Source organism: Hemitrygon akajei, chromosome 11 (genome assembly GCF_048418815.1).
Source record: "Hemitrygon akajei chromosome 11, sHemAka1.3, whole genome shotgun sequence".
Lineage (NCBI taxonomy): Eukaryota > Metazoa > Chordata > Chondrichthyes > Myliobatiformes > Dasyatidae > Hemitrygon > Hemitrygon akajei.
This window is the reverse complement of record NC_133134.1, coordinates 74,718,521-74,743,825: the sequence shown is the minus strand read 5'-3', so window position 1 is coordinate 74,743,825 and position 25,305 is coordinate 74,718,521. Positions and strand designations below refer to the sequence as shown.

General features: G+C 44.1%; 1 protein-coding gene across 1 annotated transcript in view; it reads left to right on the top strand.

Moving 5' to 3' along the window:
* The window catches only part of itga10 (integrin, alpha 10), a 169,206-nt gene that overhangs the window by 55,528 nt on the left and 88,373 nt on the right, over positions 1-25,305 (top strand). Inside the window, exons 3-6 of the mRNA XM_073061150.1 lie at positions 7,315-7,424; positions 11,288-11,373; positions 13,363-13,477; positions 18,278-18,405. Coding sequence (XP_072917251.1) covers positions 7,315-7,424; positions 11,288-11,373; positions 13,363-13,477; positions 18,278-18,405 — 439 coding nt within the window. The remainder of the gene's footprint in view (positions 1-7,314; positions 7,425-11,287; positions 11,374-13,362; positions 13,478-18,277; positions 18,406-25,305) is intronic.

The following is a 25,305-nucleotide window of genomic DNA, read 5'->3' as shown; positions in this document are numbered from 1 at the left end:
AACATCAGCCCAGGCAAGCTCAGGATTCTTTTAAAACGTAGCCAATCGCTCCATCAAGAAAATGCAGGCAATTTTTATCTTGGCCATCTCAACTCATCATGCTGACAAATCTTGAATGCCTTAAGAAAGCATTAATTTGCTTATTACACTCAGTGGCCACTTTATTAGGTACACCTGCTGGTTAATGCAAATATCTAATTGGTCAATCTTACGGCAGCAATGCTGTGCATAAAATCATGCTGACGTGGTCAAGAGGTTCAGTGCAACACAACGCTGGAGGAACTCAGCAGGTTAGACAGCATCTATAGAAAGAACTGGGGCCCTTTTATCAGGAAGGGAAGGGGGAAGAGGTGGGGAGAGGAAAGGAAAGAGGATAGCTGGAAGGGGATAGGTGAAGTCGTGGGTAGGAAAGATAAAGGGCTGGAGAGGAAGGAATCTGATAGGAGAGGGGAGTGGACCGTAAGAGAAAGGGATGGAGGAGGGGACCCAGTGGGAGGTACTAGGCAGGTGAGAAGAGGTAAGAGGCCAGAGTGAGGATTAGAAGAGGGTAGGGGGAGGGAAGTTTTTTTTACCAGAAGGAGAAAGCAATATCCATGCCATCATATTGGAGGCTACCCAGACGGAATATAAAGTGTTTTTCTCCACCCTGAGGGGGCCTCATCTTGGCACAAGATGAAGTAATGGACCGACATGTCTGAACAGGAATGAGAATCAGAATTAAAATGCTTGGCCACTGGGAAGTTCCACTTCTGGCGGAAGGAGCAGAGGTGCTCACTGAAGTGGACCCCCAATTTACAACGGGTCTCACCAAAGTTCAGTTGCTGTTCAGACTAAACACGGGGAAGAAATGTGATCTAAGTTACTTTCACCATGGATTGATTGTTGGTGCCAGACAGGGTGGCTTGAGTATCTCAGATCTCCTGGGATTTTCATGCACAACCGCCCCTAGACTTCACAGAGAATGGTGTGAAAAACAGAAAACATACAGTGAGCAGTAGTTCTGTGGGTGAAAATGCCTTTTTAATGGGAGAAGTCAGAGGAGAACGGCCAGACTGACAGGAAGACAACAGTAACTCAAATAACAATTGTGTGTAGAGGAGCATCTCTGACGCACAACACGCTGAACTTTGAAGTGGATGGACTAATACAGTGGCCACTGAGTGTATTTTGAGCATTTCTACAGATGGCCTTGCTCTCTCTAGCCTCTGGGTTTCCACAGCCACTCTTGGTGTCTGGTGTAACTTGCCACTCTTCTTTCCTGTCCGTGGATGTCACACCCATTCCTTGCCGTGTTCCACAGAGTCAGGGGGTATGTTGGAGATGAAGTTCCATCGAGTTAGTGCCTCCCCAACTGAGTGTAGAACCCCATGGAGTGGGGGGGCACTGTGCTGGCCCAGAGGGCTAGAATGGGAATAAGGAGACTCACTCAGAGGTGAGGGTTGGTGGTCATTACTGTAATTGTTACTCAGACAAATCAAACAGGATTACTCCTTTTGATTTTGGGAGTGTAACACGAGAGAGAGAGAGAGAGAGTGTGTAGTGCATGCAAGGTAGTGTATGTGAGGGAGTGTTGTGTGTATGTGTGTGAGAATGTAGTTTGTCTGTGTGAGTGTAATTGTGTGAGAGTGTTGTGTGTGTGAGTGTAGTTGTGTGAGAGTGTTGTGTGAGTGTGGTTGAAAGAGAGTAGTGTGTGTGAGAGAGTGTAGTTGTGGGTGTGTGTGAGTGAGTGTGAGTGTGTGTGTAAGTATAGTTATGTGTGAGAGTGTTGTGTGTGTGTGAATGTATTTGTGTGTGTGAGTGAGTGTGGTTGTGTTTGAGTGTGTGTGTAAGTGTAGTTATGTGTGAGAGTGTAGTTGTGGGTGTGTGTGAGTGTGTGTGTGAATGTATTTGTGTGTGTGAGTGAGTGTGGTTGTGTTTGAGTAGTTGTGGTTGAGAGAGTGTAGTTTTGTGTGTATGTTATTGTGTGTGTGTGTGTGTGTATACACACGTGAGTGTACAATGGGTGATGAAGAATTGGCCTCGCTTTTCCCTGACTACTTCTTGCAGTCAGAGAGATGTGAGATAATGGGAACAGTAGCTCCCAATGGGCCCAATTTGAGTGAATGATATCACTTTCAAGACAGAGAAAGGGGCAAAATATTTTTAACTCCAAAAATGAGTCACTCCTAATGTCTGATTCTACTAAAAAAACAGGAAGGACTGAATATGATTTGCAGGTTTCAGATTCTCTTTTGTGTCTGGTAGTTGGACAATATAAGTGATTCTCTGTTTGTTCAATGCCAGTGTCACATCTGTTTCTCTAATTACTTGGCTGATGTGAAGCTATTCAGAATTTGAAAGCCTTGGACACAGTAGCTGCAGCTTGGCTGTGCTTCTGCAGCCTCTCAGCGGTACTATCTGCTGATATAATTTCCGTAGCTGATACAATACCTCTTGAACTAAGTCCCAGAGCTTTTTAGATGCAGTACCTAAATGAGTCATGGAGGACTTTGACCCAAATTCCTCCCCAGCCCCCTGGCTGCCTTCCCTTAGGTGTGAGCTCACGTGGCAAGCTTCTTTGCACCATAAGCCACTGCCAGAGCTATTAGGCAGCTCAAGCACTTTGAGTACCTTTAGGCTAAAGGGACAATCTCCTTACGACTCACATATATATAGGCCATTTCAGCCTGTCTTTGTGCACCTCCTCATAAACTGACTTCTTAAGACAGGAGCAGAAGTAGGCCATTTGGTTCATTGAGCCTGCTCTGCCATTCCATCATAGCTGATTTATTTTCCCTCTTGACGCCATTCTCCTGTCTTTTCCTCATAACCTTTGACACCCTTACTAATCACAAATCTATCAGCCTTCGCTTTAAACATATACAATGACTTGGCCTCCACAGCCATCTGTAGTAATGGATTCCACAAATTCCCCATCCTCAGACTACAGAAATTCCTCATCAGCTTTGTTCTATAGGATCGTCTTGTATTCTGAGACTGTGCCTTCTGGTTGTAGACTCTCCCACGATTAGAATCACCCTCTCCATGTCCACACTATCTAGGCCTTCCAATATTCAGTAGGTTTCAATGAGATCCCCCCTCATTCTTCTAAACTCCAGTGAGTACAGGTCCAGAGCCATCAAATGCTCTCATGTATTAACCCTTTCATTATTGGGATCATTCTCATGAACTTTCTATGGACCTTCTCCAATGCCAGCACATCCTTTCTCAGATAAGGGGCCCAAAACTGCTCACAGTTCTCCAAGTGAGGCCTCATCAGTGTCTTATGAAGCCTCAGCATCACATCCCTGCTTTACAGTCTTGGCTTCTCAAAACTTGGTTTTCTTACCACTGACTCACCCTGCAAGTTATCCCTCAGGGAGTCTTGCACTAGGACTCCCAAGTCCTGTAGCACCTCTGATTTTTAAATTTTCTCCCCATTTAGAAAATAGTCTACTCCTTTACTCCTTCCGCCAAAGTGCATGACCATACACTTCCCCACAATATATTCTATCTGCCATTTCTTTGTCCGTTCTCCCAATTTGTCCAAGTCCTTCTGCAGACTCCCTGCTTCCTCAATACTACCTGTCCCTCCAACTATCTTCATATTGTTCACAAACTTGGTCGCGAAGCCATCAATTCCTTCAATTCCATCATCCAAATTATTGATGTGTACATCGTGAAAAGAACACTGACCCTGGTGGAGCATCACTAGTCACTGGTAGCCAAACAGACAAACTCCTTTGTCTATCCTGCCTATTATTTTATCAGGGAATTGCAACAGATTTGTCGGGCAAGATTTTCTCTTCAGGAAAGCATGCTGATTTTGGCCTATTTTATCATGCGCCTCTATGTAGCCCGAAACTGCATCCTTAATAAGCATCCCTCTTGTGGTGCGTCAGTGTGTTGAATGCCATCACCCTCCTTTCTATGAACCAGATTGTATGCATTCTGCAAGACGAGCTTCGAGAACACTCTTGCCCCTCGAAGGCAGTGCTCATGAGTGGAAGATGGTAACAATTCTTGACCATTATGTGATTCAGACCTCTATAATCAATATATGGCCACAGACTCCCATCCTTTTTCTGTACAAAGAAGAAGCCTGTGCCAGCTGGTGAGGTTCTGGGCCGAGTGAATCCCGTGGCAAAAGCCTTCCTTATGTACTCCATAGCTTTTCTCTCTGGGCCTGAGAGTTTGTATAATCGACCCCGCGGAGGACAAGTACCTGGCTGTAGATCTATTGTACAGTGGTAGGGTCAGTGTAGTGGGAGAGTCAAGACTTTGCCCTTGCTGAAGACCTCTTCCAAATCCTTGTAGACAGAAGGGATTTCTACTGGCTTGGGAGCTGCATTTACCCCGAAGGACTAGGCTCCATTTTGGATAGATCTGGCAACTAGTGTGCTTTGCCTTAGCTGCTAGAATTCCAGGGCACTTTTTAGGCTTGCTCCTGAACTAGAGATCCAGTTCCGGCACACCCCTGAGTGGACAGGGTCGGGACCTACACAGTCCTGTTGGCTGGAGCTGGCTTGTCTGCCCTTGAAGGCAGGACTGGGTCTCCTGAAGGCTCCACGCTACCCCGAACAGAAGCCTGCCCCTTCGCTGGCTGCTGGTCTTGGGAGAGTCAGGGGGTCGGAACACCAAGGCGAAAACATTCTTTCTTGCAGCGACTGGACCATACAGTGATCCTCCCTTCCTTCCAGTTCATGGAAGGGCTATCCTGAGACAGCCAAGGGTGCCCAAGGATCAGGGGTATGTGAGGAGACTCGATGATATAGAAACCAATGTCCTCTGCATGATCCTCTATCCTCATCCTCAAGACCACTATCTGCTGCCGGATCTGCTTGGAACCAAGCAGATGACCATCCAGGACAGTTGTGGACATGAGCTGGCTCAACTCCTGCAGCAGTATGTTGAGCTGACAGGTGGTTCTCAAGTCCAGGAAATTTCCAGCTGCCCCAGAGTCCAAAAAAGCATTCACATCTTGCCAGTTCATAACACAGGACAACAACATCCTCAGCCTGAAACCAAAATCCTCGAGGCTGGGAGTAGTGGCTGCTACCGTCACAGTCCTCCCGACACCAGGCAGGCTTGACAGTTCTCCTGACAGCTGCAGCTTCGGACATTCAGCCCACAAGTAATCTGCTTCCCCTCAGTAACAGCAGCAACCTCGACTCCTTTGCTGGAACCTCTCATTGGCAGAGATTCATATGTGGCAATTTGCATGGGTTGGACAGGATCGTGAGCAGGAGACGGGCTGGTTGTGGTCCGGGATGGGAGAGTGGAATTACGAAGCATTAAGGCTGGGCTCAGAACCCTCTTCGACTTCTTGATGTAGTCTCACTTATGCTGCCAGATGATTATCAAGACGAATGGATTGATCGATCAGAACCTTTAAGTCCTCTGCTAGCTCTCCAAGGTGAGGGCATCCTTCAGTTCATCTTGGAGTCTGTGGCGGTATAGGGTGGCCAAGGCCTCCCCATTACAGTTATTCTTATGGGCCATGGTCCAAAACTTGATAGTGTTGTCGGCCGCTGACTGCCCACCCTGTCAAATCTTCAACACACAGTCCAAGCCATGGCTGGGCGATGGAACATCTTCCTCATGACGGCCATGAAGTCCTCTGAATCTGAACAAATCTCCGACCTTTATTTCCAATGCATGGTGGCCCAGGCCAGGGCTCTTCCAGTCAGAAGAGAGATAATGAAGGCCACCTTTCCGCGCTCTGAAGGGAACCGGGACGGCTGGAATTCGAACCTAATGTGCATTGAATGAGGAAGCTGCAGCAAGAGCCCGAGTCATTGTCGAATTTCTGCGGGGCTGGAATTGTAGCAGGAATGATTGGCTCTCCTGAGCGACTCTGACTTCCTCCTTGCAAATGTGGACATCGTGTATCTCCAGGCTCCATCTGGAAATACCTTTGCAGTGGCCAGTCACAGCGGATGAAGGACTGATGCCCCGCTGGCTCCATACTGGCTCAACCATACTGTGATGAGAGACCTTGACCAGGATGGTTTGGATCCAGATGCCAGAATATCCGAGGCTAGGATCGAGACACGGTATCAAACTGGATCGAGAACTGAGCACAAAACAAGCACTAGATGATATCAGTAGTAGGGCTTACTACTGAGCACTGGACCTCAGTTCAGGTGCTCTTTAAAAACTTAATTCTTGGTGCCCAAAACATGATTGCCAATTAGCGGGACATTCCTGAATCTTTAAAGGGGTTGTGCCAGCTATCCGTACTCCGGAAAGTTAGAGGAGCTAAACCTTAGGAGCTGGTGCGGTTGGGCTGTGTAGGAAGGGGGAGGGGACCCCCTCCCCTATGTCATCTGATTTCTGAATGGACATTAAACGCACTACTTTTTTATTTCTTTTTACACTACTTATTTAATTTAACTTTTTAATATATATACTTCTTACTGTAATTTGTATTTTTATTACTATGTATTGCAATGTACTATTGCCGCAAAACAACAAAGTTCGTGACATATGCTGGTGATATTAAACCTGTTTCATATTCTGACTTCATTAGGTGTTTGAGGAGATCTGGTACGTCAGCAAAGACTTTAGCAAATTTGAACAGATGTACTGTGAAGAGCATTCTGACTAGCTGCCTCCTCTGGTGTGGAGGCTCCGGTGCACAGGATCAGAAAGAGCTGCAGCGGTTGTAGACTCAGCCAGCTCCATCGTGGGCACGAGCCTTGCCAGCATCGAGGACACCTTCAATAGGCGATGCCTCCATCATTAAGGACCCTCATCACCCAGGACATGCCCTCTCCTCATTGCTACCATCAGGGAGGAGGTACAGGAGCCTGAAGACACAGTCAGTGTTTTAGGAAAACAACTTCCTCTCTGCCATCAGATTTCTGAATGGATGTTGATCCCATGTACACTACCTCACTGTTTGCACTACTTATTTATTTCTCTTATATTTCTTATTGTAGCTTATAGTAATTTTTAATGTATTGCAATGTACTGCTGCAACCAAACAACAAATTTCATGACAAATGCCAGTGATAATAAGTCTGATGCTGATCCTGCTCTGAGCCACATGCACTAAAATCGTGTTCCTCAGTGACGATTTTCAACCAGGTACATCCTGTCGTCAACGGCACCTTTGCGGTTTGCTCTGGGCCACCCTCAGGGTGGAGGAGCAACACCTGTCATGCTGATTGAAAGATCTCGGCCTGAAACGACGACTCTTTATTCCTTTCCGTAGATGCTGCCCTGACCTTCTGAGTTCCTGCAGTGTTTTGTGTGTGTTTCTCTGGACTCCCAGCATCTGCGGAATCTCCTGTGTTTATGTTGTCATACTGTGTCAACTTTTCTCCTTAGGTTGCTAGTCAGTGCCCCTTGGGATGGCAATGCGAAGAACAGGGAAGGTGACATTTATCGATGCAACGTGTCCAACCGAAAGAGCACAACCTGTTTGAAATTAAACTCAGGTAAAATAACTCTAACTTTTTCAGTTCAGAGCCATCAGTGTTTGACTGATGGTTTAAGAATAATGGGGTAATAAAGAGCCCCTGCCCTGTGTTCACTTGATTGGAAAGTGGAAAGGGAACTTCTCTAATCCACACTGTCCCAGTCGTGTGTGTGAATGCCGGGACAATGTAAAAAGAGCTTTACTCTGTATCTAACCTGTACTATCCTAGCCCTGATACTGTGTGACCGAACCTTGTACAGGGAGCTTTACTGATTGTGGATTTCAGAATAGGTAAGACGAGAAAATACACGTCAGTCCTCACAGAGGGATCAGAAGTGGAAAGAGTGAGCAATTTCAAGTTCCTGGGCATCAATATCTCTGAAGGTCTAACTGGACCCAACATATCGATACAGCTATAAAGAAGGCAAAACAGTGGCAATATTTCATTAAGTTTAAGGAGATTTAGTGTCACCAAAAACACTCACAAATTTCTACAGATGTACCGTGGAGAGCTTTCTAACTGTCTGGTGTGAGGGGGAGGAGGGGGTGGCTACTGCACAGGATCAAAGTAAGCTTGTAAAATTAGTCAGCTCCATCATGAGTACCAGTCTCCATAGTATCCAGGACATCCTCAAGGAGCGATACCTCAAAAAGTTGGTATCCAGCATTAAGGACCCCATCACCCAGGTCATCCAAATCATGAACCTCCTCTGGACTCTCTCCAATGGTAGCACATCCTTTCTGTGATAAGGGGCCCAAAACATGTTGATAATATTTCAAATGAAGCCTGACTAGTGTCTTATAAAAGCTCAGCATTATCTCCTGGTTTTTATATGTTATACCCCTTGAAATAAATGCCAACATTGCATTTGCCTTCTTTACCACAGACTCAACCTGTAAATTAACCTTCTGGGAGTCTTGCACGAGAACTCCTCTGCACCCCTGATGTTTGAACCTTCTCCCCATTCAGACAATAGTCTGCACTATTGTCACTTTTACCAAAATGTGTTATCATACATTTCCCAACACTATATTCCATCTGCCACTTTGTTGCCCATTCTTCCAATTTGTCTATGTCCTGATGCAATCACATTGCTTCCTCAGCACTACCTACCCCTCCACCTATCTTCATATCATATGGAAATTTTGCCACAAAGCCATCAATTCCGTTGTCCAAATCAATGACAAACAATGTGAAAAGTAGTGGTCCCAATACTGACCCCTGAGGAACACTAGTCACAGGTAACCAACCAGAAAAGACCCCTTTTATTCTCACTCACTGTCTCCTCCCTGTCAGCCATTCTGCTATCCATGCCAGTATCTTTCCTGTAATGCCATGGGATTTTATCTTGTTAAGCAGCCTCATGTGTGGTACCTTATCAAACGCCTTCTGAAAATCCAAGTAAATGACATCCACTGCCTCTCCTTTGTCCACCCTGCTTGTTACTTCCTTGAAGAACTCTTAAAAAAAATTTTCAGGCAAGATTTCCCTTTACAAAAACCATGCTGACTTTGACTTATCATCAGTCTTCAAGTACCCTGAAACCTTAGGCTTAATAATAGACTCCAACACTTTCCCCACCACTGAGGTTAGGCTAACTGGCCTATAATTTCCTTTCTTTTGCCTTCCTCCCTTCTTAGACAGTGGAGTGAGCAATCTTCTAGTCCTTCGGGGCCATGCCAGAATCAAGTGATTCTTGAAAGATCATGACCAATGCATCCGTTATCTCTTCAGCAAGCTCTCTCAGGACTCTGGGATGTAGTCCATCTGGTCCTGGTGACTTATCCACCTTAAGACCTTTATTTTTTCCTAGCATTTTTACCTTTGTAATAGCAATGGTACTCATTCCTGGTCCCTGACACTCACGGACCTCTGGCACACTGCTAGTGTCTTCCACAGTGAAGACAGACGCAACGTACCCATTAAGTTAATCTGTCATTTCTTTGTCCCCCATTATGATATATATAATATAGGATTCCAGTTAATAGGAACACATCTGGACCAGTACATTTTGGCCCAATTAAGTGGCTGCCCCAATTAGCCAAATTTTCATGGAAATAGTTAAAAAGTTATTAAAAAAAGACAAACTACTGTTTAACTGTGTAGCAAATTATGCACTTAAGTGAAATACAGAGCAAATTAGAACTTTACCGAAAATACAGCAGTGCGTGTACCATAAATCTGTGTATTTGTTCCTATTAGTTATCGACTGAGACATTAATCTAGTGTATGCTGATGTGTTCTTTTGATTGATGGTAAATGAACAAAGTCAGCACAGACACCTAGTGCAGAAGTGGACTGCCTTCAAACAATGCTTCTGACAATTGCATCCTCCAGATCTTCATTTTCATTGTAACATTAAAGGTGATTGTCAATACCTTCAAATTCTCCATAGTCCCCAACTTGTTGAAGTAGTGAAATTGTTTCATTTTCACTCCTGGCCATTTCTGGTATCTCCGAGCTTGAATGCTTGAAACTGCAGTGAGCAAAACAGTTTTGAATTGTCTTACTGCTTATTTCTCTCCAACTAGTAGTGACAAAGATCACTGTCTGTTGAACACAAATACACAAATAACACTATCTAAAAACTGTTCACTCTAAGCAAGGTGTAGTTTCTAACGGCCACACAAGTGCACGCTACTGATATTAGTTAAAAACTGTTTGGCAATAGTCTCCCATCCCAATTAAGCAGCATAGTCTCCCAAATAAACAAAGGGAATCACATCTATCTTCTCAATTAGCTTTTGTTCTTTAAGAATTGTCCCAAATAAGTGGCTGTCCCGATTAACTGATGGCCCATTTAACTGGAATCCACTGTACGTATGTATATAAATTGAATTAAATAAGTAGTACAAAAACAGAGCATAAAAAGGCAAAAACAGTGTCAGATAGTGTACGTGGGTTCACTGACCATTCAGAAATCTGATGGTGGAAGGGAAGGTGTTGTTCCAAAAACTTATGCCAAATTTCTTGTATTTGTGATACTTAGCCAGGCTTTTGTGGCCTTTGTGTGTATGATAAGATAGTGCAGATGAAACAGTGGGGTCCCTGTCCGGATCGGACATGTACTTTGTATCCAATTCAAGCTATGAGAAATCTTTGCTGAGCAAAGACTAGGTTATAAAAACAAGGTTGTAATGGTCAGATCCACTTGGAGTATTGTGAGCAGTTTTAATCCCCAAGGAAGGATATGCTAACATTGGAGAGGGTTCAGAGGAGATTCACAAGAATAATCCCAGGAATGAAAGAGTTAACATATGAGGAGTATTTGAAGGCTCAAAGCCTGTACTCACTGGAGTTTAGAAGAATGAAGAGGGATCTCATTGAAACCTATTGAATACTGAAAGGCCTAGACAGGCCTAGATGTGGAGAGGATGTTTCCTATAGTGTGTGAGTCTAGGACCAGAGGGCACAGCCTCAGAATAGAGGGACTTACATTTAGAACAAAAATGAGGCAGAACTTCCTTAGCCAGAGGGTGGTGAATCTGTGGAATTCATTGCCACAATTGGCTGTGGAGGCCAAGTCATTGGGAATACTTAAAGCAAAGGTTGATAGGTTCTTGATTAGTCACAGTGTCAAAGGTTATGGGACAAGGCTGGAGAAAGGGGTTGAGAGAGATAATAAATTGGCCATGATGCAATGGTGGAGCAGTCCTCATCAACCAAATGGCCTAATTCTGCTCCTATGTCTTATGGTCTTACAACCTCTGCTACGTTGAGCAGAAGATATTGCAGGAAGCAAAAGACTGTGGAAGGTGATAATTAACACTGTGGTACAATTTTCTGGTGATGTGCTTGTGTTAATGAGCATGGGTATATATAGAACTGTAATTATCATTCTGTATTTTGTGATAGTTTCAGCTTAATTCTGTTTGTTGCAGGGGAGGCAGCTCTGAAAGATGTCTCCGACAAAATGAAGGACGCACTTTTCGGCATGACATTGGCACGCAACTCTCAGGGATTCATGGTATGGTGCTACCAAGATTTAAGAATGCCCATAGTTAGCATTACAATGCATTACTTTTAATGCTTTACAGTTATATCATTGGCTATTTAAGTCAGAAAATCAAACCTTTCAACAGTTGCTTCAACTTCTATGTCCTGTGATCCTTTACAGTATTAGTGGCAATCATAATACCTTGGGTGGGGGGGGGGGGGAGGTGGAGCTACATCTCTATGAAAGGAGATGCAAGGTGCTCCTTCCCTCCACTAGCCTGGGCAACGTGTAGCACCTCCCCCCCCCCCCCCACTCCCCCGATCAGGACCATGTGAAACCATGGAGCAGCTGGTGGATGGTCCTATGAACTGGTCTATATCACAAGTCCTGGTTATGTGACTACTGACACCAGGCAGACAATCTCTGAAGAGGCTGGGGTCACCCGTCTTGTAAAGACACTGCCCAGAAGGCTGCAATGGCAAACCATCTCTGAGGAGAAATTTGCCAAGAACAGTCATGGTCATGGGAAGACCTTGATTGCCCACATCATACGACACAGCACATGACAAACGAACAAATGATATCTGTACGTTGTTCTAGTGTCCTGTTGTTGACATTCAGATGTTCACATTCAAATCCAGATTCATTTATTTATCACATGTACATCAAACATACAGTGCAATATCCAAAACGTTAACCTTTAATCCATTTCCATTGCCTGACCTGCTGAGTTCCTCCAGCGTTTTGTGTGTTACAGTGAAATGCATCATTTACGTTAACAACCACCAGAGTCTGAGGACGCGCTGGGGGTTGCCATACATTCTGGCACCAACATCGCATGACCACAATTATCAGCAGGTCAATACAATCAACAGCAACTAAACAACCACAACAAAACAAACCCCTTTACTCCCTCTTACCATCCCACACGTTCTCCAACCTCAGGACTTTCCTCAGGATTTTCCTTAGAGAAAGCACAACCATATCACTGTTTTCATTTCCTTGGTAAAGCAGTCAGCATCGTCTAAGACTCCACTGACCCCAGGCATTCTCTCTTCTCCACCTACCCAGACATTCTCTCTTCCCCACTTACCCCGGACATTCTTTCTTCTCCACCTACCCCAGACATTCTCTCTTCCCCACTCCCTCCCTCCATGGGGCAGAATATGAAAGCATAAATGCACATACCATCAGACTCAAGGACAGCTTCTATCCTGCTGTGATAAGCACAGTCTGCTATTACAATAAGATGGATTCCTGACCTCACAAACTATCTCGAGATAAACCTTCTACCTTATTGTGTGCCTGCACTACCCTTCCTCTGTTACTGAAACACTTTATTCTGCATTCTGTAATTAATTTCCTTGCGCTACCTCAGTCTGATGAAATGATCTGTGTGGAGGACTTGCCAAGCTAAGTTTTTCACTGTACCTCAGTGCATTCAAAGTTCAAAGTAAATTTGCTACCAAGATACAGATATGTCATTGTACACAGACCTGAGCTTCATTTTCTTGCAGGCATTCACAGTGGAACAATAATAAATAGAATCAGTGAAAACTACTCCCATGCAAAGACAGACAAGCAGCCAATGTGCAAAACAAGGCGAACAGTGCAAACATAACACAAATAACTAATAATAAATAAATCAATAAATGCCTGTACAATAGTATACCAATTTACCAACTGGACCTGAAATGTTAAACTCTGATTTTCCATGCATGGATGTCGTGTTTCTAGAAGTTTCTGTTTTTATTTCAAACTTTCAACATCTGCATCATTTAAAAAAAGTTTTAATTCAGCATGAAGGAGGTAATCCAGTCACTCCTGATTATTCTGAGTTTGCACTGATCTGTTTTGGCAGCGTGAGAAGCCAGAATTGACTGGGAGTCAGAGCAGAGCTGGTGTAACCAGGCTTTGGTAGTTGGGACTGCCTTTGGAGGAGCAAGCTGGCTGTCAGCACTTTCCTTGCCCTCCCTTTCTGGGCACCTGGGTCACCACTGATTCTGCCTCTTGTTACAGGTCTGTGCTCCCCTCTGGTCCCAAAAGTGTGGAAGTTCCATCTACAACACGGGAATTTGTACCAACATCAGTTCCAGCTTTCAGCCTTCAGGAATCATCGCACCCACTGTTCAAGGTATGATCAGGGCCCACTGGTCTCAGCATGGTGAGACCAATGTTGTTAAATAAAGGCCATAAGACATAGGAGCAGATTCAGGCCATTCAGCCCATTGAGTCCTCAGCTATTTCATCATGGCTGATTTATCTTCCCTCTCAACCCCATTCTCCTCCTTATCCTTTGATGCGTTTTCTAATCAACCTCCACTTACATACACCCAATGACTTGGCCTCCACAGCCATCTGTGACAAAGTATTCAACCAGTCACTGTCTGTAAGGAGTTTGTACATTCTCCCTGTGACCACGTGGGTTTCCTCCAGTTTCTGCCCACAGTCAAAAGACGAACTGGTTGGAAGGTTAGTTGGTCATTGTAAATTGTCCTGTGATTAGGCTAGTGTTAATCTGGGGGGTGTGGTTTGCTGGGCAGCACAGCTCGTAGGATTGGAAAGGCCAATTCTGTGCTACATATCAATAAATAAATAAAGACTCACCACCCTCTGGCTGTTCTAAAGGGATATCCCTCTATTCAGTGTGCCCTTTGGTTCTAGACCAATGGTTCTAGAGAAATATCCTCTCCACATCCACTCCATCTAAGCCTTTCTATATTCATTAGGTTTCAATGAGATTTCCCCTTATTCTTCTAAACTCCAGTAAATACAGGCTCAGAGCTATCAAACACTCCTCATTCCTGGGATCATTCTTGTAAACCTGCTCTGGACTCTCTCCAATTGCCCTCACATCTTTTGTAGAAGAAGTGCTCTTTGTATTTCTGCAGCTGGCCCACAAGAAGCCAAATGTGGACAGTGTCAAGATCACTGCTCCCTTTTAAGCTGAGCTGGTGCACGGCCAGGCTGTGACCGAAATGCCCCCACATACATAGCCTTTGTTTCTTTTATATAATGTTAATATAATTTTGAAACCTGTGTTTGTAAATTGTGAAATATACTGTAACTAATTATGTGTTAATGAATATAATCCGTACATTCTTACCACAACCTTTACTTTGAAACATTTTAGAGCTTCAATGTATTTACATTTGTTAGTGTTTCAACTTACAACGCGGTTACAAATTGTAACAATAAACACAGAATGGAAGTCAGTCGCTCATTGTTAATCGACCGCCGGCCCGCTGAACACCGACGCTGTTTGAAGTGCTGCACAGTTTTCAGGCCATGTAAAAATTTCCAGGCTATGTAAAAGTAATTGTTGGTCCACGCAGTTGTAAAAGAAAATTAGAGGGAATATTGGTCAAGATGGCGGATCCTTGAATCTGTGAAGCTTTGTGAGTCTGCTGGAGGAGATACTAGAGTTTGAAAATGGCCTGTCTTGGGGTTAGAGAACTGTGTCTGTGTGTGGGTGGGCATCGGGAAGGAGGAGTTGGCTTGTTTTGACATTGCTGGTTTGACGTTTGGTATGTTCTGCAGGGCATAGTGGGAATGCTCTGTTGGCATAGGAATGAAAATTGTGTTTTCTATGTTTGCCTGCAAGAAAATGTGTCACATGCTTTGAGCATAAATTTACTTTGAACTTTGGAATGGGTGTGTTGTTTCCATGTACATGTGAGTGATAGATCTGAATGTGAAGCTGAGAGGAGCACAAGGAACCCCCCCCCGCCCCCCCAACCTGCTCTGTCAAGTTCCACCTGCCTGGTCTGTGTTAAGAATCTGTGGCTGCGTCACGGCCCACAAAACAGTTCCTGACTAATGGTCAAGCGGAATAAATTCGCATCCATCCATGGCAGCTGGGAATTTAAATTCACTTTATTAAATAAATCTAGGATGAAAAACTACTCTTAGTAATGGTGACCACAAAACTACCAGATGGTTGTAGAAAAACCATCTGGTTCACAGATGATCTCCGGGGAAAGAAATCAGTCGCTGTTGGCCATTCAGGGTTATATTTGACTCCAGACACACCACAGTGCGGTTGAATCCAAACACACACAAAAAACTGGAGGAACTCAGCAGGTCAGGCAGAATCGATGGGAATGAATAAACAGTTGGCGCTTTGGGCCGAGACCCTTCATCAGGAATGGAAAGGAAGGAAGAAGACACCAGAATAAAAGGATGAAGGGAGGAAAAGGAAGACTAGCTAGAAGGTGATAGGTGAAACCAGGTGGATGGGAAAGGTAAAGGGTCCACTCTTCTCTCCTATTATATTCCTTCTTCTCCAGCCCCAATGAAGGGTCTCAGTCCAAAACAGCAACTGTTTATTCATTTCCGTAGATGCTGCCTGACTTGTTGAATTCCTCCAGCATTCTACGTGTGTTATTCTGGACTTCCAACAGAATCTCTTGTGTTTATGATCTCACAAACAGCCTGATAAGATAATGAAGCCTGTGCAGAAATAAGGGAACTTGCTACATACTGTACGTTGTAAAAACATACAAGCCGTAAATTCGGCATTCAAAGTCAAAGTAGCATTATCTTTATTTCATTTTATTTGTTTATTGATTGAGCGACAGCCTGGAATGTGCCCTACTGACCCTTCAAACACCACTTAGCAACCCCCAGTTTAATCCTAGTCTACTCACGGGTTACTTTGCATTGACTAATTAACCTACCAACCAGTACGTCTTTGGACTGTGGGAGGAAACCGGAACACCCGGAGGAAACCCATGCGGTCATGGGGAGAACGTACAAACACCTTACAGTCATCGGTGGGAATTGAACCTGTATCGCTGGTACAGTAAAGTGTTGTGTTAACCACTATGCTACTGTGCCACCCATTCTGGGGTTCATGGACCCCCCTCGGTTAATGGTGGGGGTCCATGGCATAAAAAAGGTTGGGAACCCCTGTTATAGACCACCTTCTATAGATGCACAGTGGACAGTATCTTAACTGGTTGCATCAAAGCCTGGTATGGAAACACAATGCACAGGAACGGAAAGGTTTACAGAAAGTGCTGGACACAGCCCAGACCATCACAGGAAAATCCCTCCCCATCATTGACTACATTTACATGGAGCACTGCCTTGAGAAAATAACATCCGTCATCAAGGACCCTCGCCATCCAAGCCCCCTTTGCGCAATTACTATCGGGTAGAAGTCATGAAAGCCTTAGTTCCCACACCAGCAGCTTCAGAAGTAGTTGTTACTCTTCAACATCAGGTTCTTGATCCGACTTGGATAACTTCACTCACCTCTACACTGAAGATTCCACAAACTACAGACTCACTCTTAAGGACTCTTTACAACCCATGTTCTCAGGGCATGGTTTTTATTTGCAGTTTGTCTTTAGCACATTGATTGTTTGTCAGTCTTTGTTTATGTATAGTTTCTCACAAATTGTGCTGTATTTCTTTATTTTCCTATAATGCCTACAAAAATCAATCTTAAGGTAGTATCCATACTTTGAAAATGAAATTACTTTGAATTTGAAATATATTATCAAAGTAAATACAGTATATGATACCATATACTATCTTGAGGTTCATTATCTTGCATCCATTTGCAGGAAAATAAAGAAATACAGTATAATTTATTAAAAAAACATATATATGGTAAACAAAGACTGATGAACATCCAATGTGCAAGAGAAATTGTGCAAATAAAAAATGAATAATGGAGTGAACGTGAATTGTGGAGTCGGTGAAAGTGAGCCCATAGGTTGGGGAATCAGTTCAAAGTTAGGTGAGTGAAGTTACTCATGTCGGTCCAGGAGCCTGATGGTTGTAGGGTTGTGTTCTGCCCTTGATAGGTGTTGTGTGGAAGAACTTGTCTTTGTAATTGTTTCAGCTTCTTTTGATTTCAGGAGAACGAGAAAGGCATCATATAGAAACATATAAAATTATGGATGGTTTAGATAAGATAGAGGCAGGAAAGTTGTTTCCACTGGTAGGTGAGACTAGAAATAGAGGACATAGCCTCAATATTCAGGGGAATATATTTAGGATGGAGATGAGGAGAAACCACTTTTCCTAGAGAGTAGTGAATCTGTGGAATTCTCTGCCTGGGGAAGCAGCTACCTTATTAAATATGGCTAAGACAGAGTTAGATAGATTTTTGCATATCAGTGGAGTTAAGGGTTCTGGGGAAAAGGCAGGTAGGTGGAGTCCACAGTCAGATCAGCTAAATGGTGATCATACTAAATGGTGAAGCAGGTTCGATGGGCCAGATGGCTGACTCCTGCTCCGATTCTGTAAGTTCTTATGTGAGGAAAATGTTTTTGTCTAGAGACCGCATACCTGAAGCTGAGTGTTCAGCTTCCTTCCACATATTGGCAGGTGGACTTGCTAATATAAATAAACCTTCAGTGCGTACAAGTGTAAAATAATCCATAGAGAGTTGATGGACGTGTGAGAGAGAATAACTGCAGGGAGCTACAGAGACAGGGTCTGGCAGTGTTGGGATTACTGTGGGATGTCTGGGTGACCTCCAGTCTCACTGCGAGAACTGGATGACTGACTCATTCGAGGGAAATCATTCCCCACTCTGGCTCCCCTCCCACCTCTCTTCTCCTCACCTGCCTTCCCTTGCATCTCTCCTCTTCTCCTCACCTCCCTTGGTGCCCTCCTACTTCTCTTTCCCCCATGGTCCACTCTCCTCTCCTATCAGATTCCATCTTCTCCAGCCCTTTCCCTCCTCCTCCTTTCACCTCCCAGTTCCTCCTTCCCCTACCCAGTCGCTTTCACCTATCACCATTTAGCTTGTACTCCTCCCAACACCTCTCCCCCACCTTCTTATTCTGGCATCTGGCTCCCCCCCCTCCCCCAGTCCTTTCCAGTCCTAACTGAGTTTGCCGCCCGCAATCAAACCTGTCATATGGCATTACTGTGTAACCTACACCCCTACAAACCATCTCCATCTCTTTTTCAGACTGTGGCATGTCCATGGACATTGTGATTCTGTTGGATGGGTCAAACAGCATCTACCCTTGGCATGAAGTTCAAAGATTCCTCAGCAATGTCCTGCACAAATTCCACATCGGGCCAAAGCAGATACAGGCAAGTCCAGCACCTTCGAGAGTCAGGGTAACAGAGTATGCAGCCTCATAGCATCATAGTAACAGAGTAACTACAACACCTAAATGGGTACTTTGGTTGAACTCTTCCACGTTAACCAAGATGTGGATGAGTTCATATCTTCATATCATATGCTGGGGCGCCACGATACCTTAGCGGTTAGCTCTACGCTATTTCTGCTCCGTCAGAGTTAGGGGTTCAGTTCTCGTGCTGTCTGTAAGCAGTTTGTACGTTCTCCCTGTGACCATGTGGGATTCCTCTGGGTGCTCCAGTTTCCTCCCACAGTCCAAAGATGTACCGGTTAGTAGGTTAATTGGTCATTGTAAATTGTCCAGTGATTGGGCTAGGGCTAAATGGGAGGGTTTACTGGGAGCTGTGGCTCATTGGGCAGGAAGCACACGTTCTGCAGTATATCTCTGAATAAAACTAAAATATACACTACCTGTCCAAGTGCCTTTTCAATGTTAGTGTATCTGCCTCAACTATTTGCTCTGGTGGCACGTACCACCACCTTCTGTGTGAAGCCATTGCCCTTCATTTCTCAGCTTAAACCTCTGTCCTCTTGATTTGATTCCCTTCCCCTGGAAAAGACTCTGTGCACTCACCCTGTCTCTGCCCCTCATCATTTCATACATATTTACAAGGTCACCAATCAATCTCCTACTCTTCAGGGAATAAAATCCTCTCCAACCCCACTGTGCAATAAAATATATTCAAATTTCCACTGAAACATAGCTCACTCTCCACGAAACATACCCCACTTTCAACTGAAATATACCCCACTCTCCACTAAAGATTTACCCCTTCACTGAAATATACCCCACTCTCCACTAAAGGTTACCCCCCACTGAAATATACCCCACTCTCCACTAAAGATTTACCCCTCCACTGAAATATACCCCACTCTCCACTGAAGATTTACCCCTCCACTGAAATGTACTCCACTTTTCACTGAACTATACCCCGCTCATCACTGAAATATACCTCAGTCTCCATTGAAGTATATCCCACTTTCCACTTTATCCCTCCACAGAAATATACCCCACTCTCCAATAAAATATACCCCAGACTGCACTGAAATATACCCCATTTTCCTCTGAAATATACCCCACTCACCACTGAAATATACCCTACTCTCCACTGAAATGTGCTCCACTCTCCATTAAAAACAAGCCATGCTCTCTGCTGAAAGCCCTCTCTCCACTTTGCATCGTCCTGTCATTTTGCCCCTGCCACAGGGTTAGAAGCTAGACCCTGCCATTAGGTTTAATTTTCCTCTGTTTGTTTGGTGCCCTTCCATTCTTCCGCAGGCGCTGAGTCTGAGCACTGGGGTCAAACGGTTCAGCTCGCTGCCGAGCTGTTTTGTCACCATTCTGTTCCACGGTGCTGCCGCTCTCTGAGGGAAGGGTCATTACCAAGTTGCTGGCAGGGCGTTGACCTCTAATCTGACATGATCCATATAATTTTAGAAACCTCAAAGTATTTTGTCCCCACGCCTTTTCTGGGAAAATCCTGACAGCAGCAAACTAAATCAAAATCCAGAACTGGTGTAAACTTAACATATTAGTTAGAGAGAACACCCCTTACCTGCTAGAGAACTTTGATTATAAAGATTACTGTTATTTGTCACATTTACATTGAAACATAGTGACATGGGTTGAGTGCATCAACAGCCGACAGAGTCTGAGGGTGTGATGGGGCAGCCCACAAGTGTTAGAATGCTTCCAGCGCCATCCTAGCATCCCCACAAATTACTGACCCATGTGCCTTTGAAATGCGGAAAGAAACGCATACGTTCACGTGGAGAATGTACCATGCAAACTCCTTACAGACAGTGACACTTTGCAGGGGTGTCAAACTCATTTTAGGTCACGGGCCGGATTGAGCAAAATGTAGTTTCATGCGGGCCGGATCAGTCGGATGTGTGCGAACGCAGCTTTCGTTGCCTCTGTTTTTTCAGCCTGCTCTCATGTGTCTCAGTCTCTGCTATAACTACAAAGTGTTTCACTTTACAAATTCCGTTTCTTATGAAGAAGACTGCCGAGCAAGACTGCCGAATAAACACTAAAAACCCTGAAAACCTGGTACCTGAATAAACTCAGCATTAGCCATATCATACGCCATAGGCGCTTCGATTACTGGGGCCAGCTTTAATAGTAATTAGATATTATCTCGCGGGCCAAAGATTCCTTGAGTTTGACATATATGCTTTACAGCTTCAACGTATTTACATTGTCAGATATACTATCGGCCTGCTGTACACTGACGCCGTCTAGTCTAAACATTTCACTTTTCCCATTGTGCTTGTCAGTTGTTCTGACTGCCACACATTGTTTACTTGTACTGTGGGTTGTGGTTTGTGTTTGTTTGATGTGTATATTACAAAACGAAACATTTAAAGTGCCACTTAGTTTTCAAGCATTGTAAAAATTTCCTGCCTAGGGCAATGGTTGGTCAACTACAGCTGTAAAAAAATATAGAGGGAACATTACATTGATTTTAGAGTAGGTCAACGGGTCAACACGACATCATGGGCTGAATGGCCTGTACTGTGCTGTATATTCTACTTAAGAAGGATAGACCATCTGGCCCTTTGAGGCTTTCGTCAATATCATGCCTTGAGGATAGGGTGGTTAAGGAGACATATTGCATGCTTGCCTTTATTAGTCAAGTCATAGACTTCAAATGTTAGGAAATTATGTTGCAGCTTTATAAAATAGTTAGGCCACATCTGGTCTATTGTATACAGTTCTGGTCACCCCATTTAAAGAAGGATGTCGAGGCTTTGGAGAGGTTGCATAGGAGTTTTACCTGGATTAGAGGGCATATGTTATAAATAGAAGCTGGACAAACTAGGGTTGTTTGCTCTGGAGAGGCGGAAGCTGAGGGGAGGTTAGACGGAGAATTTTAAGATAATGAGAGGCATAGGTAGAGTAGACACGGACTATCTTTCTCCCAGAGTTGAAATGTCTAATGCCAGAGGGCTTGCATTTACGGTGAGAGGGATAAGTTCAAAAGAGATGTGAGGGGCAAGTGTTTTTTACACAGAGAGTGGTGGATGTCTGGAAGACGCTGCCTGCGGTGCTGGTAGAAGCAGATACATTAGGGACATAAGAGACTCTTAGCACAGGAAAATGGAGGGATATGGACATTGTGTAGGCACAGGGGATTAGTTTAGTTGGCCATTTGATTGCTAATTTATTTGATTTGGCACGACATTGTGGGCCGAGGGGCCTCTTTCTGCACTGTAGTTCTCTATGTTCTGTGCCTAATCCTCCAACTTGAAGCAGTTTCCCTGCCCTACATTGGTCGGGAGTATGATACGGAGAGCAAGCTGTTGTCCATGTAGCAGGCTCCCCCCTATCCACACTGCAGTGAGTCCAAAGGAACAACAGAGATCGATACAGTTTGGCTCCATCAGTGTCTCAGGAGTTGCCAGTCAGCGTTGAACTCAGCATAGGACTGCCTTAAGACTCCAGCTCTGGATTTTTCCTGGGAATTACTCTTGAAGTCTTCCCTAATGAGTGGGTATAGCCGCAAGGCAGTGGAGGTTTGAGATCAGAGCTTTCTTTCTAGACAAACTGCTAACCATGGCTGATGAGCCCCATCTGACCAAAGTGACTGGTTTTAAGGCACCAGTAACCCGCCTCTGCCCCTTCTCCTCTCAGTAGAAACAGCTCTACCAGACCTAGTAGCTAAGTCACATGTGAAGGTCAGGAGCTGGACTTGGTTGTCAAAAACTATTTGAGACTCACGTCACTGGGAGCATTTACTAGGTAGTGCGAGCTTGTCCCGCACTATCACCCCCAATACCCAGAGCTCTATCAATATCCATTCTGAATGAAATCAGCAATGGTCTCTACAGCCTTCAGCGGCAGGGAATTCGAAAGCCTCATCTCCCTCTGAGCGCAAATATTTCTCCTCAGAACAACATGAAACCAAAGTGGAAGCAAGTCACCCTTGATCCCAAAGGACAGTGTGAGAAAACCTCAGCAAGAAATTTCACACTCTTTTATGTGGATCTGCGATTGTGGACTGTGCTTTGGCAGTCTCTGTGTAACTTGCAAATGGCTTTGAAGAAATTTCTTGACAAAAATCTTCCAGTGGCTTTGAAGCTAATTAACAGGGTGCAGAAATACACATGGATTTTAGTATGGATATACTTAGGGGCAAGAGGTCTGGCAACTGACAATAGACACAAAGGAACAGGCATATTGGCTTTATTTGGGATGTTAGGTTGAAGTTGTATAAGATATTGGTGAGACCTAATTTGGAGTTTAGTGTGCAGTTTTGGTCACATATCTACAGGAAAAGCTGGCTGGTGTAGTGGCATCCACACTGGACTTTGAGGCGAGTGGTCCCGGTTCGAATCCGGCTGGCCCCTTGCACTCTTTCTGTCTGTGCTGGGTTCAGCATTGAGCTAGCAACTCCGCCTCATAAAAAAACAGACAAATGGTAAAGAAATGGCAAAGTCACCACCCATTGCTCCACAAGGTGCGGAGAGGAACAGCATTCAACAGGAAATATGTAAATAAAGTTGAAAGAGTATAGAAAAAATTTACAAGGATGTTGTCAGGAATGAAGGACCTAAGTTATAAGGAAAGATTGAAACAGTTAAGACATTACTCCTTGGAATGTAGAAAATTGAGAAGAGATTTGATAGAAGAGATGATTTATTAACTTCAAACTTTCTGCATAATCACTCAGAGTTGAACTGCATGTGCATGTAACGAGAGCTGTATAACTCATCTCCTACCTTAGGCCATGAGCTTATCAATCATCCCAGCTGTGGCCCACTTCTGGAGGTCAAAGATGCCAACTTCTACAAAGACCACGACTGCTGGACTAAGTGTACAAGTGTAGGAGGGGACTATGTTGAAAAATAAATCTACTAGGTTTTCTAAAATTGACTCCTTGTACCCTAGGCCACAAACTTATCAATCATCCCTTGTACTTTGGATTCTTGTCTAGCGTCTAGTTTAGAACCCTGTCTTCATTTCACTCTCATATTGTGTCTTGATTCTTGTCTCAGATACTCCAAACCATCCTCATCCAGGTCTCTCATCGGACAGTATTTGTATGAACATTGCTTAGGCCACACTTGGAGTACTGTGTATAGTTCTCGTCATCGTATTACAGAAGGCTGTGGAAGCTTTCAGAAAGCCTTTGACAAGGTGCCGCACATGAGGCTGCTGAAAAACTTAAGGAAATATATTAGCATGGATAGACCATTGGCTGATTGGCAGGAGGCAAAGTGTAGGAATAAAGGGAGTCTTTTCTGGTTGGCTGCTGATGACTAGTGGTGGCCCAATGGGGTCAGTGTTGTCAATGATTGGATAACAGAATTGATGGCTTTGTGGCCAAGTTTGCGGATGATATGAAGATAGGTGGAGGGCAGGTAGTGCTGAGAAAGCAGAGAGGCTGCAGAAAGACTTAGACAGATTAGGAAAATGGGCAAAGCAATGGCAGATGGAATACAGTGTAGGAAGTGTATGGTCTTGATTTTGGTAAAAACTATAAAAGTGTAGACTGTTTTCAAAGTGAAGAGAAAATTCAAAAATCAAAGATGCAGTGAGACTTGGGAGTCCTTGTGCAGGATTCCCTAAAGGTTAACTTGCAGGTTGAGTCAGTGGTAAGGAAGGCAATGTTAGTTTTCATTTCAAGAGGGCTAGAATATTAAAAAAAAGATGTGCTGGCATTGGAGAGGGTCCAGAGGAGGTTCACAAGAATTATCTCTGAAATGAAAGAGTTAATGTATGAGAAGTGTTTGATGGCTTTGGGCCTGTACTTGTTGGAGTTTAGAAGAATAAGGGGGGGGGGGGGGATTCAATTTGTAACCTATTGAATGTTGAAAGGTCTAGAGAGAGTGGATAAGAAGAGGATGCTTCTTCTAGTGGGGAAGTCTAAGACCAGAAGGCATAGCCACGAAATAGAGGGATGTCCATTTAGAACTGACATGAGGAGGGATTTCTTTGGCCAGAGTGTTGAAACTGTGGAATTCTTTGCCACAGGTGGCTGTGGAGGCCAAGTCTTTGGGTATATTTAGTGGAGTTGATAGGTTTTTGAATAGAAAGGGCGTCAAAGGTTCTAGGGAGAAGGCAGGAGAATGTATTTGAGAGTGATAGTAAATCAGCTATGATGGAATGGCAGAGCAGACTTGATGGGCTGAATGGCCAATTCTACTCCTATGTCTTGTGTCTTTGGAGAAGGTGCAGAAAAGGTTCACCAGAAAGGTGTCTGGAATCGAGGGTATTAACTATAAGGAGAGGTTAGACAAAATTCAATCATTTTCTTTGCAGTGTCAGGGGATGAGGGAGACCAGATCGATGATATTAAAAAACAGATGGAATAGACAGAGTAGATCGTGTGACGTTTTCCCCAAAGTGCAAATATCAAATACTGGAAGGTAAACATTCAAGGAGAGAGGGTGGAAGTGTAAAATTATTTTTGAGGCAAGTTTCTTTACACGCAGTGTTGGGTGTGTGGAGCACACTCTCAGGGTAATGGTGAAATCAGATATGAGAGTGTCATTTAAGAGGCATTTAGATGGGCAGATGAACAGGCAGGGTATAGTGGGACATAGATTGGATATGGAGGAATATATACTCTGTATAATCACAAAATATATAGATGTTTTTCATGTTACAATAAGAAATATAAAAATAGTTCAAAAGGAGAGAATAATAATGAGGTAGTGTTCATGGGTTCATGGACCATCCAGAAATCTGATGGCAGAGGGGAAGAAGCTGTTCCTAAACTGCTGGGTGTCTGTCCCTCCTCCTTGATGGTAGTAACAAGAGGGCATGTCCCAGGTGGTGGGAATCCTTCAGGATGGATGCTGGCTTCTTGAGGCATCACCTTTCGAAGGTGTCCTCGATGGTG